General features: G+C 39.8%; 1 protein-coding gene across 4 annotated transcripts in view; it reads right to left on the bottom strand.

Annotated features, from left to right (window-relative positions):
- NGLY1 (N-glycanase 1) overlaps window positions 1–13,848 on the bottom strand; it is a gene marked incomplete at both ends in the record, with an annotated part of 58,123 nt that overhangs the window by 35,611 nt on the left and 8,664 nt on the right. For all 4 annotated transcript variants that reach the window (XM_080715258.1, XM_080715259.1, XM_080715260.1 and 1 more), the window contains one exon: window positions 9,717–9,959. In XM_080715258.1, coding sequence (XP_080571384.1) covers window positions 9,717–9,959 — 243 coding nt within the window. The remainder of the gene's footprint in view (window positions 1–9,716; window positions 9,960–13,848) is intronic.

The raw sequence follows: 13,848 nt of genomic DNA, 5'->3' as shown, positions 1-13,848 counted from the left end.
AATGAGACCTGTTTTAAAATAAGGAATAAAAAAATAGGGCTGCTGGGTTCTATTCTCAGTATAGGAAAAAAAAAATTTCATGTCGATATTGGAAAACTAAGTGTGATAGTTAACTTTCTAACTCTTAAGGAGCAATAATGGAAAAAAACTCAATCTTTTTTTTTTTTTTTTTTGAGGGTCTGGAGATGGAACCCAGGGGCATTTGACCTCCGAGCTACACCCCCTTACCAATTTTTTATTCTTTATTTTGAAACAGGGTCTCACTGAGTTGCAGAGGGCCTCACTAAGTAGCTGAGGCTGTCCGCGAACCGCGATCCTCTGGTCTCAACCTCCCAAATGCTGGGATTACAAGCGTGCACCACCATGCCCAGCTAAAAAAACTCAATCTAAACAAATCAAAGAGAAAAAAAAAAATCAGGAAAGCAAAGAAGTCAGCAATACAAAAATAAGGTTCAGAAGTAAATTCAAATATATTAGCAAAGCAATTATAGCAAATGGAAATGGGTTCAATGTGTGTATTAAAAGGTAGAGAGAGTCATTTAAAAAAGCAAACCACTACCAAATACAACGTCAGCACTGTATTAGGCACTGGGTTGGGTGCACCAGACAATTATGGTCTGAGGGTAAACAGCATCAGCACAGTAATTTAGCAGTATTCGTCTGTGAATGTGCAGGATGCTTGAAAAGTCGGGGAGACCAAAATAAACAAGGACATTGCCTTTACAGAGCAAACAATCTATGGATACACACTGAATGACAATGCTCATTTACTCGAGTACTTACTGATCCTTTATTTGCTACGTACTAGGGACATAATTGTAAGTCGACAACCTAGTCACAGCTATGATAAGAATTATAAGGGTTAAATGAGGCTTTCCAACTGGGACCCCAAACTGAGGCTTCCCTCAAGAAATGACATTTGTGGTGAAATAGAAAAGAAAGGAAAAAGCTACCAAAGAGAAAAAGGAAGAGCACTCCCGTCAGAAGACTCAACAAGAAGGGAGCTGGGGAGTGTCGGTGAGCGGGATCTGCCTGGAGTCTTCTGAGGGATCATAATGAGGACGTTCGGTACATACGGACTGAGGAGAAGCCGATGGAAAGACGAAGCTGAGGATGGGGCTGGGCTGACAAGCAGGCGGATCTTTCTCATCTCCACTATAATAGGAAGATGTTAGATTCAAGCAAGGGAGTAAAATTATCAGACTGGTCTTTTCAAAATGCCACTCGAGTTTATAGTATTGGTAGAAAACATGTCCAGGTATGAGAAGAACTGAGAAAGCTGAATCAACAAGTCTTGGTGACAGAGGGCACCATGGAGCCAGCTAGAAAGGGAGAAGACTGCTCGGAATGGTCCATGGCTTCAGACAAGAGCAACGGGGTCAGCAGTGAGCCACTTACAGGAGGAAACAGCTGAGTTAAAGCAGACTGAGGGGCAAGCAAAAACCAACCACACAACGTCCAGTGACTCTAGCAATATGGAGATCAATGACCTTAGTAGAATAGTCTTGTAATCATGGGTTTTTTTGGGGGGGAGGGGGGAGTGGAAATTGAACCCAGGGAATTGAACCCAGGGAATTGAACCCAGTGGGAATTGAACTTAGGTACACTACCACTGAGCTAGTCCCCCCTTTTTATTTTTATTATTTCTTGAAAAATCTAAAACAGTCTCATGAAGTTGCCAAGGTTGGCCTTGAACTTATGATCCTACTTTCTCAGCCTTCTAAGTCCTGGAATTATAGGTGTGTGCCACCACGCCCAGCTCTGTGATCAGGAAAACAAGCTACAAGAGACAGTTGTACAAGTGGTGTCCCAATGTGGGCTAAATGCACCAAGGTGTTACTGAGAAAACACAAGCAAACCCTCCAGCTTCACTTGCTCTTAAATGCACTAAAAAGTCACTCATTTTGGAGGCCACAGAGCTAGGAAATACATTCATTCTTAGTCTCCCACTAGCTTTGCTGTAGACAACACCTCTGGCTGTGGGTTATGATGACATGTTGATTTTACAAACATTTTGTCCCAAGCTATAAGGTTAACTTGACCCAGACTTGTTTCTTACACTCTCCCCTTATCAAGCTACCTACCAGCCACTACAGAGACCTCAAACATGAAAGGAGAGGAAAGAGGTAGCACCTTTTCCCCCAAAAGACACAAGCATCCCTCTCTTCTCCCAACCCCCATTCCTGTGCTACAAGCCTTCAACCCCAGAGTTGAGAAGCTGGCTCAAGCGTGGGCTCCCACTTCTCCATTCTTCAGACACTGAATAAAGACTATTCTTTCTCCCTAACATGTGTCTGCAGGACAAGACTCCTAATCCGTGTACGGTAGCAAAGGCAGCTGTATAAAACAGTCCACTGGGATAATGGCAAAAATATTAAAATTTCTATTTGTATATTTTTGTCCAAAAAGCAAAGTGATTAAGTGATAGTAATAGTATTTGCGCCGAGCATGGCAGCACACACCTGTAATCCTGGTACTCAGGAGGATGAGCAGGAAGATTGCAGGTTTGAGGTCAGCATCAACAATTTAGTGAGGTCCTCTGCAACTCAGTGAGCTGTTTTAAAATGAAAAAATGAAATAGGGCTGGGATGTGACACCACCTGATGTCAATCTCCATCACCACAAACAAAGGCTGACATCTGGATTAATAGTGGCTCACACCGACTAGAGAAACTACCCTGAGGAAGATGCCATAAAGTCCAGGGGTTAACAGTGGCAAAGCCATCCGCTTCTAAGCTGGCAGATTAAGAAGTTTTATACTTCAAATATGCCTGATTAGATGGACTATATGATATATTTTTAACTAAATTAACTACAACCCTAATATAAATAGATAATGAACTATAGGAAAAGCTGGGCATGGTGCTGTTTGTTTATAAACCCAGTTACTCTACTTGGGATGCTGAGGTAGGAGAATCCAAGTTCAAAATCAGCTCAGGCAATTTAGCAGGACTCTGTCTCAAAATAAAATTACAAAGGGGCTGGGGACAGAGCTGTGGAAGCGCATGTGCCTTGCAAGCTCGAAGCCTTGGCTTCAGTCCCCAGCACTGTAAAAACCCAAACCAATAAAAACTCAAGTGAACAACAAAAGCCTCTGAAAAACAAAGGATAAATGTAAGGACACAAAAGAAATTTGATAAAGATTTAGTGAGAAGAAATGGAAAATAATATGTTTCTTTAGCAGAATTGACAGAATAGAAAAAAGTCTCCATTTTTATTTAAAAGAATTCTTATAAAAATGAGGCATTCAAAGTGGTATTTTTTTTTTCTAAATGTAGATTTTCATTTACCAAGAGAGTAAGAATTCATCCAGAGTTTTTTTTTTTTCCGGGTCTGGGGTTGGAACCCAGAGGCGTTTGACCTCCGAGCTACACCCCCTGCTCAATTTTTTATTCTTTATTTTGAAACAAGGTCTCACTGAGCTGCAGAGGGCCTCACTAAGTAGCTGAGGCTGTCTGCGAACCGCGATCCTCTGGTCTCAGCCTCCCAAATGCTGGGATTACAAGCGTGCGCCACCACGCCCAGCTTCAGAGTATTTTTTATTTAATTCTTTCCAGCCTGTAAATTATAACATTCACTGTGGTTTTATGGCTTTCAGATAATCTTGAACAACAGTTTGTTTTCTTGGCTTATTTCTTTACATATTCATTGGCACAACTCTGAAAAGAACTAAGTCATAAAAATAGAAGGTTACTGATTGCTGGGCGATTACAGCAGCTGGGTAGCCATGTACTAATGCAACGTAAGGCGGCAGTTAATTGCCTGACAAAATAAAAGTTATTTGGGGTACAAATGAAAGTTTAAAATGGAAATCTGTTTTAGATTAAAGAGACTTTTCACTAATCATACTTCAAATTATTTTGGTTTCTGATGTGAGATATATTTGACTCCTTACAAAAATTATGTGTATGACTGCCACTCTTGTGGCCTAATCAGTGGAAGGTGAATTAGCAAACTTACTTCTCTGGTAAGAGAGCAAGGCTCCCCAAGCCCACCAGCCCTCTATACCTGTGTGCATCCCTTTATTTTGTGACTTTTAGATGTAGAGATTGTTTTTGAGCACAAAGGTTTTATCTAATAATATTTTTAGTGACAGTTTTAATCAACTTGGAATTTAATAGTTATTATAAATTTTTTTTCTATTGTAAAAGTAAAATACATTTCTGTAAAAAATTCAGGAAATACTGAATGGTATAAATAATATTAAATATTAAATCATCCATAACTTTACTACTCAGAAAATTATGGCTAAGGTATCTGTGTATGGCTAGGCATGATGGTGCACACTTGTAAGCCCAGTACTTGGGAGGCTGAGACAGGAGGATCACTGGTTTGAGGTCGGCCCCAACACCTTAAGAAGATCCTGTTTCAAAATACATAAAATAGGGCTGGGGGTCTAGCTTGGAGGTAAAGTGCCCCTGGCTTCAATACACAGTACTCCTCCTGCCAAACACATACACACACACACACACACACACACACACACACGCGCGCGCGCGCGCGCATATATAAAATATTTATCAGAAAGATATTTCCATTAGGAATAATAAATACTCAGTGTATATAATCAGCAAATTTAAAAGTCACTTGGGTCACTAAGAAAATGCAAATTAAAATCAAAATGAAATCCTCCTAGCCTCTAAAATGGGTATTACAAAAAAAAAGTAACTGTTGAGAAGATTGAGAAATTGGAACCTTCAGACACTACTAATGAGAATGTAAAATGGTGTGGCAATTCTGGAAAACAGGTTGGCAAATTGTTAAGATTACCATTCAAGCCAATGGTTCTACTCTTTGAATCCACTCCATGAAAGCTGCCTGCAGAGACTGCATGTGAACAGTCACAGCAGTGTTATTGCTAATACCCCCAACGTATCAACTGAAGCATGGCAAAACAAGCCGTGCTAATGTCCTTGCATAGTGTACTGTTCAAGAAAATTAAACAAGATACTGATCCGTTTATAGTACGAATGAATTTCAAACACAGTACACACAGTAAAGAAGCCCACAGTGAAGGACCGCACATTGTATAATTCCATTTACACAAGGTGCCCAGAGAAGGCAGCAAAGTAACTTCCTCTCACTACCACCATGTACTGAGCACCTTTATATTCCAATACTTTGTATCTTGAAGAAAATGCTTACTAACATAACTCAAAATCAGTAACTATCATCATGGATTATATTTCAAAATTTTACTTGATGTAGTTGTAACCATAGAAATATAATAGTTATAAAAGTTCACCCAGGTTTATCTATTTTACATATAGATTAAATGTTTTCTTAAATCTCTTGCTACCTGACTTTGTTCCATCATAACCTTGGTATCCTCACTCAACACAGGCAAGGCAGGAGAAAATAACTGTCAAATTCTAGAGGATAGTAACTAATGGTGATTAAAAACTTAAATAAGAGCCAGGCGTGGTGGCACACGCGTGTAATCCCAGCATTTGGAAGGCTGAGACAGATCACGGTTCACAGCCAGCCTCAGCTACTTAGTGAGGCCCTCTGCAACTCAGTGAGACCCTGTTTCAAAATAAATTTTAAAAAAGGGCAAGGGGTGTAGCTCAGGGGTCGAATGCCCCTGGGTTCCATCCCCAGAAGACCCTGGGGGGGAGGGACCTTAAATAACAAGATACTTAAAAGTGTATTCCAGTGATTCACAGATAGCCAAGAATTAGTTATCTATAAAAACCATCCAAGCCGGGTGTGGTGGCACAAGATTGTAATCCCAGCATTTGGGAGGCTGAGACCAGAGGATCGCGGTTCGCGGACAGCCTCAGCTACTTAGTGAGGCCCTCTGCAGCTCAGTGAGACCTTGTTTCAAAATAAAGAATAAAAAATAGGGCAGGGGGTGTAGCCCAGAGGTCAAATGCCTCTGGGTTCCATCCCCAGACCCGCAAACAAAACAAACAAAAAAAACCCCCAAAAACCCACTCAAGATTCCTTCAATTTCTCTCAACTTCTTTAAGGAACACATAAAAACATTTTGTCTCAAGGACTAGAGAAGAGTTGATAAATACTATCTTACTAATTGCATACATTTTTTTTTTCTTTTAGATATTGGGGAATGAACCCAAGGCATTCTACCACCAAGCTACACCCCAAGCACTTATTTTGAAACAGGGTTTTGCTAATTTGCTGAGGCTGGCCTCAAAAAAGGCTCAGTATTAGCCTCTCTAGTATTGAAAACATTTGTGCCCCACCATAGGGCCAGGCCAGCCTGTTGCGCACAGCTTTGAGAAAGTTTCTTTTCTTCTCAACTTTAGAATGTGTGCTGGCCAGACTGCCATTTTGTTTCTGAGCAGAGGTGATATAGTGACTGACACGTCAGAATTGCAAGGTTAAGAACCAAAAACAGAAGGGAGGCTAAAGAAGATTCAGAAATTGTGAACAGATTCCTGAGCCAGAACATTGACAAAATACTCCTTAGTCCAGGCAAGAATATTTTGTAAAATAAGATGTTTTCAAGCTTTTCTTAAGACCAGTCAGCAATGTACATGCTAAACTGCAATTCTGTGATTAAACAAATGTTAAAGAGGCAATCAAATAATAAATTACGAAATTAGAAAACTCCTAAGAAAAGGTAGTAAAAAGCAAGGAAGATGTTAACGGAGCTTCTATATCTGTACCTACGCTACCCTCAAAGCCGATGAAGATCTAAGGTAGTCCAGGATGGGATGTATGTGCTCCTGGGAGGGCCTGAGAACAGTGGGGTGCACTTTGGACTTTTATCTCTTAATTCTTTACATGATTTTGTATAAGGTACAGAAGTATATCATTTGTAAATAGACACCGGTTATGCTCTCAACATTCTATTATGGTAAGCTGTATAATCTAAACAGGAACGGAAACCACTGCTGTAGGATGGGATGGCTAGAGTGCTTATTCTGTCAGAGTTAAGTATTCACTTTCTGTAACTGTGTCAACTTTGTACGAATGAAGCAGATCCAATACTGTGCAGAAAGAACTACTACTGCCTAGAGCAAAACTTCAAAGTTCTTTAGAAAGCTTCCATACATGCTGCCTCATCTGATGACCACAGCCTTCAGTATCATTAGTTGATCCAGTAATATCCAGTAACATTTCTTAGAACTCTTCATAAATACCAGCTGTGTTTGTTTTTACTATTGTAACAAATATTTAAGCTGGGTGTGGTGGTGCATGCTTGTAATCCCAGTACTTGGGAGGCTGAGACAGGAAGGCAGGTTCCCAGTCATCCTCAGCTACTTAGTGAGGCCCTCTTTCAAAATAAAGAATAAAAAATAGGGCAGGGGGCATAGCTTGGAGGTCAAATGCCCCTGGATTCCACCCCAGACCCACAAAAAAAAAAAAAAAAAAAAAAAAAAAAAAAAAAAAAAAAGAAAAAGAAAAAGAAAAAAAAAAATTTGGCTGGGGTGTAGCTTGGAGGTAGAATGCCTCCGAGTTCAACTGCGAGTTCTGCAAAACAACAACAAATACTTAAAGACTTTAAGTCAATTGAGGGTCAAGAGTATAGTAGTAGAGTTAGTATTAGTATTCCACAAAGGGAAGTTTGGAAGTTACCTGACAGAATTACACAAAAGCTGCCACTTTTATTACTCTCTCTTCTACTGCCACTTATATTCTTTACTTTTATTTATTTATTGGTATTGGGAATTGAACCCAGGGACATTCTGCCTTAGAGACAGAATCACATAAATGTAACTCTACTACCCTCCCTTCCTTTAAAGCCAGGGACATTCATTCTACCTTTGAGCTGCACCTATAGCCTTTTTTTTTTTTTTTTTTTTTTTTTTTTTGCGGTTCTGGAGACTGAATCCAGGAGTATTCTACCTCTGAATTATACCCACAGCTCTATTTTTTATCCTTTATTTTGAAAGAGGGCCTCACTAAATTGCAGAGGACCTCACTAAGTAGCTGAGGCTGACAAGAACCTGTAATCCTCCTCTCAGCCTCCCAAGTACTGGGATTACAAGTGTGTACTACCACGCCTGGCTACCTACAGCCCTTTTAATGTTTTTTACTTTAATACAGAGTCTTAGCCGTGCATGGTAGTGCATGATTATAAGGCCAGTATTTGGGAAGCTGAGACAGGATGATTGCAGGTTTAAGGTTAGCAGAACCCTCAGCAACTTTGCAAGACCCTGTTTCAAAATAATTAAGAGTTGGTGTGTAGCTCAGAGGTAGAAATTTACAGTTCCATAAAAATAGGCCCATATATGCCTCTACCATCTTGTACTCCATTAAGTTGTATGATAACAATTTACCAATAAAATTTTTTCAAGAAAGGGTCTTGAAAGGTTGCCAAGGATTTTACTAAATTGCCGAGGCTGTCCTTGAACCAGTGATTCTCCTGTCTCAGCCTGCCAAGTACTACGATTAGTACTTGGAGCCTTCCCAGTCTAGACAAAGAAATGACCCCCAATTATTTGACAATCAAGGAGAAAACATTAAAATCCGTGGGAATGTCCGGATTGAACGATTAAGGGTGGATTTAATAACATACTGCATAAAGTTCTGCTGTATGGAAAATAGTGACAAGGTGTTCTATCAAAGTTAAAATAAGAGGATATGCGTTTAAGCTTTACTTAGAAAATTACTATAGAAATATCACAACATTTTCAGTTATAATTCAGAATACATAATGATCTCCATCAGAAGAAATTTTTGTAAACAGTTTATTTCCTAATAAATGAGGTCATTAGATTTACAAAGAATGCCTTTGTACAAAACATGAAATCTGATTTCAGTTCTTCAGAAGTATGTATCTGCATATGCTATTAACTATACTAATGTGCCAGCATCTACTATCAGTATATTAATGTGTTATTTACCTTATACCTAAAGCAGCTAATTTTTCATTAAATTAAGATGTTGACAATGGTTGGGCCATTGAGATTAATAACCTCATAGTGAATGGCAGAGGGTAAAACCTCGATTACAAGTGTCACTGCACTATGGTGGGTGTGGTGTCACAGGCCTGTAATCCTGGGAAGGCTGAGGCAGGAGGATTCCAAGTTTGAGGCTAGCCTGGAAAACTCTGAGAATGTCTCAAAATAAAATAAACGAAATGAAATAAAATAGGGTTGAGAATGTGGCTCAGCAGTAGTATGTACCAACATGTGTGAGGCCCTGGGTTCAATCATCACAGTCAGCGCAGTAGTAATTTGATGGCCACACTTCTGTTTAGCAACTCCATTAATTTTAAAGACATATGCTAACTTGTGTAACTGATTTAAATACCTAGGCAACAAGTACATTTATAAATGATAAAACTTAAGCCAAACTGGGCGTGGTGGCCCACGCTTGTAATCCCAGTACTTGGGAGGCTGAGAAAGGAGGATCATGCAGGTTCAAAGCCAGCCTCAGCTACTTAGTGAGATCCTGTTTCCAAATAAAGTATAAAATAGATCTGGCAGTATGGCCCAGAGGTGGAAAGCCCTGGGTTCCATCCCCAGTACCAAAAAACGCACACACACAAAAACAAAAACAAAAAACCCCACAAACCTTAACCCACAAGTTAAATTTAAACTATAGATAAAATATAGTCATATTCATCACATTTACTATAAATTTGAAACTTTTAAAGCACTGAAAAAATGTGGAAATGTTAGAGTTATAAGAACAAAGACTATCTGAGGCATAAATTCAGAAATAAATCATAACATTTTCTAAAGCATTTGCTATTTCAAAGCTTTGACAGAAAGGTAAGGAAGGTTTAACTCTAATATTACCTTTGGAACTGAGGAGGGGTCTGACAGTCCTTGGCGGTCCCCTATGCGCTGGGTCAACATGTTAGGATCTGAAGACCGTGTTGCAGGCAGCTGACTCCTGGCTGTGGGTTGTTGAGCTGATTCTACTCCAAGGTTCTTAATCGATTCATCCAATCGGCTACTTCTCTCCATGGCAATCAGGTCACGGATTTTTTGCAGCTGTTCCACTGAAGCTTTTTTAGGAAAAATAAGATGTGTTTCTCCCTGGAATTTACAAAATTGGGGAAAATGTTGACCTTTGCTTTATACTGAGTCATATATATGAATTCAATATTATATGTATATATTTTATTCAATATATATTTTATTCAATATTATAGAATAAATTCAATATTATAGAATAAATAAATATTTTAACAATTGTACTTTTTTTTTTTTTGGTGGTCCTGGGGTTCTTGGAAACCCTTCTACCTCCAGGCTACACTCCTAGACCTATTTTATACTTTTCTTTATTTGGAAACAGGGTCTCTTAAGCCAGTACGGCTGGCTTCGAACCTGTGCGATCTTCCTGTCTGCCTCCCAAGCGCGCCACCACGCCTGGCACATTTGTACTTTTTATCATTATGATCCTTTTAAAACACAAAGGTAGATAATGCCTAAACAAATCAGAAAATTAAAGCCAGACACAGTGATTCATACCTATAATCCAAGTATTTAGAAGGCTGAGATAGGAAGATCAGAGGTTTGAAGTCAGCCTTGGCAACTTAGTAAGAACCTATTTCAAAATAAATAAAAAGGAGCTGGGCATAGTGGTGTACAATTGTTATCCCAATACTTGGGAGGTTGAAACAGGAGGATCGCAGGTTCAAGGACGGCCTTAGCCATTTAGCAAGACCCTGTTTCAGGTGGTGTAGCTTGGAGGTAGAATACTCTTAGGTTCAACACTTAGTATTCAAAAATTAAAATGGGCTGGAGGTATAGTTGAAGGTAGAATGCTCCTGGGTTCAGTCCCCAGTTAAAAAATATCTAAACAAAACAAGTAAATAACATTTAACATTTGTTTAGATTGATTTAATAAACACTCATAGCTGGGCATGGGTGGCACACAATTGTAATCCCACATTTGAGAGGCTGAGATAGGAGAATCATGGCTTGCGGCCAGTCTCAGCTACTTAGTGAGGAGGCCCTTTGCAACTCAGTGAGATCCTGTTTCAAATAAATTTTAAAAAATAGGGCTGGGGTGTAGCTTGGAGGTAGAATTCCCCTGGGTTCCATCCCCAGTACCACACACAAAAAAGAAATATTCATAGTACAACCAAAATGCTTTAAGTTAAACATTACAACCAGACTCATAATATAAAATAGTCAATAAATTACAAAACTAGTGAAATGAAAATATATTCAATTAAGTTTCAAGGTGTTAAGAATCAAGAGTGAGCTGGGCATGGTAGTGCATGCTTGTAATCCCACTCAGCTACTTAGTGAGACCTTGTTTCAAAATAAAGAATAAAAAATAGGGCTGGGGGAACAGCTCAGAGATGGAGTGCCCCTGGGTTCAATCCTGATACTGAAAAAACAAAAGCAAAAACAAAAACAAAAAAAACAAACAAGAGTGTTAATTGCTAATGAGATCAGGTTGCTACAACATATAGATCATGAGCACTTAAATTAATTCCACAACTGAGAATGACATGATTTTCCTGGCGCTGGCAATCCTACAGGAATCCAATGACCAAGACTTTACTCAGTGGTAACATGAAAATCAATTTTATTTGAGTGTTCTTAAAATGCTGGAAGAGAAATTGGGTGTGGTAGTGCAAGCTTGTAATACTGGCATTTGGGGGGCTGAGACATGAGGATCATGTTTCATGGATAGTCTCAGCTACTACTTAGTGAGGCCCTCTGTAACTCAGTGAGATCTTGCTTCAAAATAAAGAATAAAAAATAGGGCTGGGGGTATAACTCGGAGGTAGAATGCCCCTGGGTACAAAAAAAAAAAAAAAAAAAAAAGCCAGAAGAGGCCAGCATCCATGGATTATCCATAGCAGGTATAAAAGAATTACCACCATTTCTTGTGCTAATGTGTTCTAGGTATGTGCTAAGCATTGGATATATGTTATCTCTGAAAATTCTTTCAAACACACTGAAACTACCCCACTAGTTTCTCTTAGTATTTTACTAAGTTTCTAGGATAATCCAAATCTCAAAGAAGTTAAATAAGATACCCGATACCTCCGAACAACTGACAAGAGCATGGATTCAAACTACATGATCTTGCTCTGTGTGTGTGTGTGTTATTTAAGATTGAATTCAAAATACTCCACTGAGCTACACCCCCAGCCCTATTTTTTCTTTATTTTTTGTATTGTGACAAGGTTTTACTAAGTTGTTCAGGTTTGCCTTGAACTTTCACTCCTTCTGCCTCAGCCTCCAAATACAGATGTATGCCATTGCATCCAGCTCAAACTTCATGATCTGATTGTTTTTTACTGTAAATGATCCCATCTTAGGTTAAACAGAGACCACAAATCACAAACCTGCAAAAGCGGTTGGAAATGATGACCAGAGCATTTGCAAAACTCTCGAGAGTCTGGTACTTTGGATTTCACACCTCAGCACATAGCTGAAGTAGATGTGTTACTATGTCGTGGGAGGAACCAGTGATGGTGCTAAGCTTCACTACTGAAATGTCCTGGGCTTTTACATGTGAATTTAAGTGTCATCTGCAATCTGCAGCTGTTTATTAAGATCCCGGATACTTGTAGGCCCACTTGTCTCTAAGGCTGACTCTTTTTGTGTTTTATACTTAAGAGGTGGCAGGGACATTCTGCCTCTGAGCTACTCCCTCAGCCCTGGATGGTTTCTCCCAGTCTGTCTGGCTTTCTCAGCACTACTGCAATGAGAGTCTGCGGTCAGATTTCTCCATATTTGGAAACCAGATAGATGGTTTCTCTTCCCAGACTTCATAGAGATGTGAAGTGATTCCTTTTCTAAAAAAAAAAAAAAAAAAAAACCAACACTAAACTCTAGTATCAAAAGTAAACTTGTGGGGCTTTGGGGCTGAGGTGTGAGAAACAGTGTGGCAAGTGTGTGGATCTAGACTTCACAGTCCACACCTGTGAGAAGGCCCCAGGGAGCAGAGGTGCTGCTCACGCTTACTCGGTTCCTTTCTATTAATCTGCAGCCCATTCTAAGAGAGCAAAGAGCTAGGAGCCATGGCGCACACCTGTAATCCCAGTACTTGGGAGGCTGCAACAGGAGGTTTGCAAGTTAAAGGACCATGTACACTCACTTGGCCAGACCCCATTTCAATATAAAAAAGGGGGAGGGATTCATCTGATGTAAAATGCCCCATATTCAATCCTTAATGTCACACACACACACTCACACACGGAAAATATAGCTATGAGCAAAGTGTTTGCGCCAAAGATGTTTAATCAACAGCAACAGATTTTCATAAAAGGACAAATGTATAGGCTTAACATACTATAACCAAGAACAACTTAAGACATCAATGAGAATTCTAGAATTTTACAAGCATGTTTCTTGAAATGTTTTTGCTGAAGCAGCTCTCACTGCGAGATGTTTAGCCAACATGGTCCCTGACCACTAGACACTCAAAACCCTGAACGTTCTGGTCCCCGCCTGCCTCTGCAGCTACGTTGTGTGAAAGTTACTCCTGCTGGAAGTCCTTTCTTCACTTAGGAACCCTTCAGCATGATGCATTTCAGACACCTGAGCTGTCACTTGGACGCCAGCTCCATCTTCGCAGAGGCCCTCCCTGGCACTCACTGTGTAGCTGCCTGCCACGAGTCGCTTTTTATTGCACTACGCGTCCCTTCTTTGCATTTGTGTCCACTGTCTAATCCATCAGAACACAAGCTCGACGTGCAATGCGATCAATACTTAGTTCATTACTGTTTGTTCAGGGTCGGGAATAGATCTGGGTAAGGAGGAAAAGTATATCCTATAGTAGCTCTTGTTGTTTACACTATGGTTTGAACCCAGGGACATTCTTCCAAACTACACGCTTAGCCCTTTTTATTTTGAAAAAGGGTCTTGCTATGTTTTGGGGGCCTCCCAAGTACTGGGAGTACAGGTGTATGCCACCACACCGATCCAACATGTGTCTTTAACAACTGCCAATTCAGGA

The sequence above is a fragment of the Muscardinus avellanarius genome (genome assembly GCF_963383645.1).
Source record: "Muscardinus avellanarius genome assembly, chromosome: 18".
Lineage (NCBI taxonomy): Eukaryota > Metazoa > Chordata > Mammalia > Rodentia > Gliridae > Muscardinus > Muscardinus avellanarius.
Note: the sequence above shows the minus strand (reverse complement) of the source record. Positions and strands in the feature narration are given on the sequence as shown.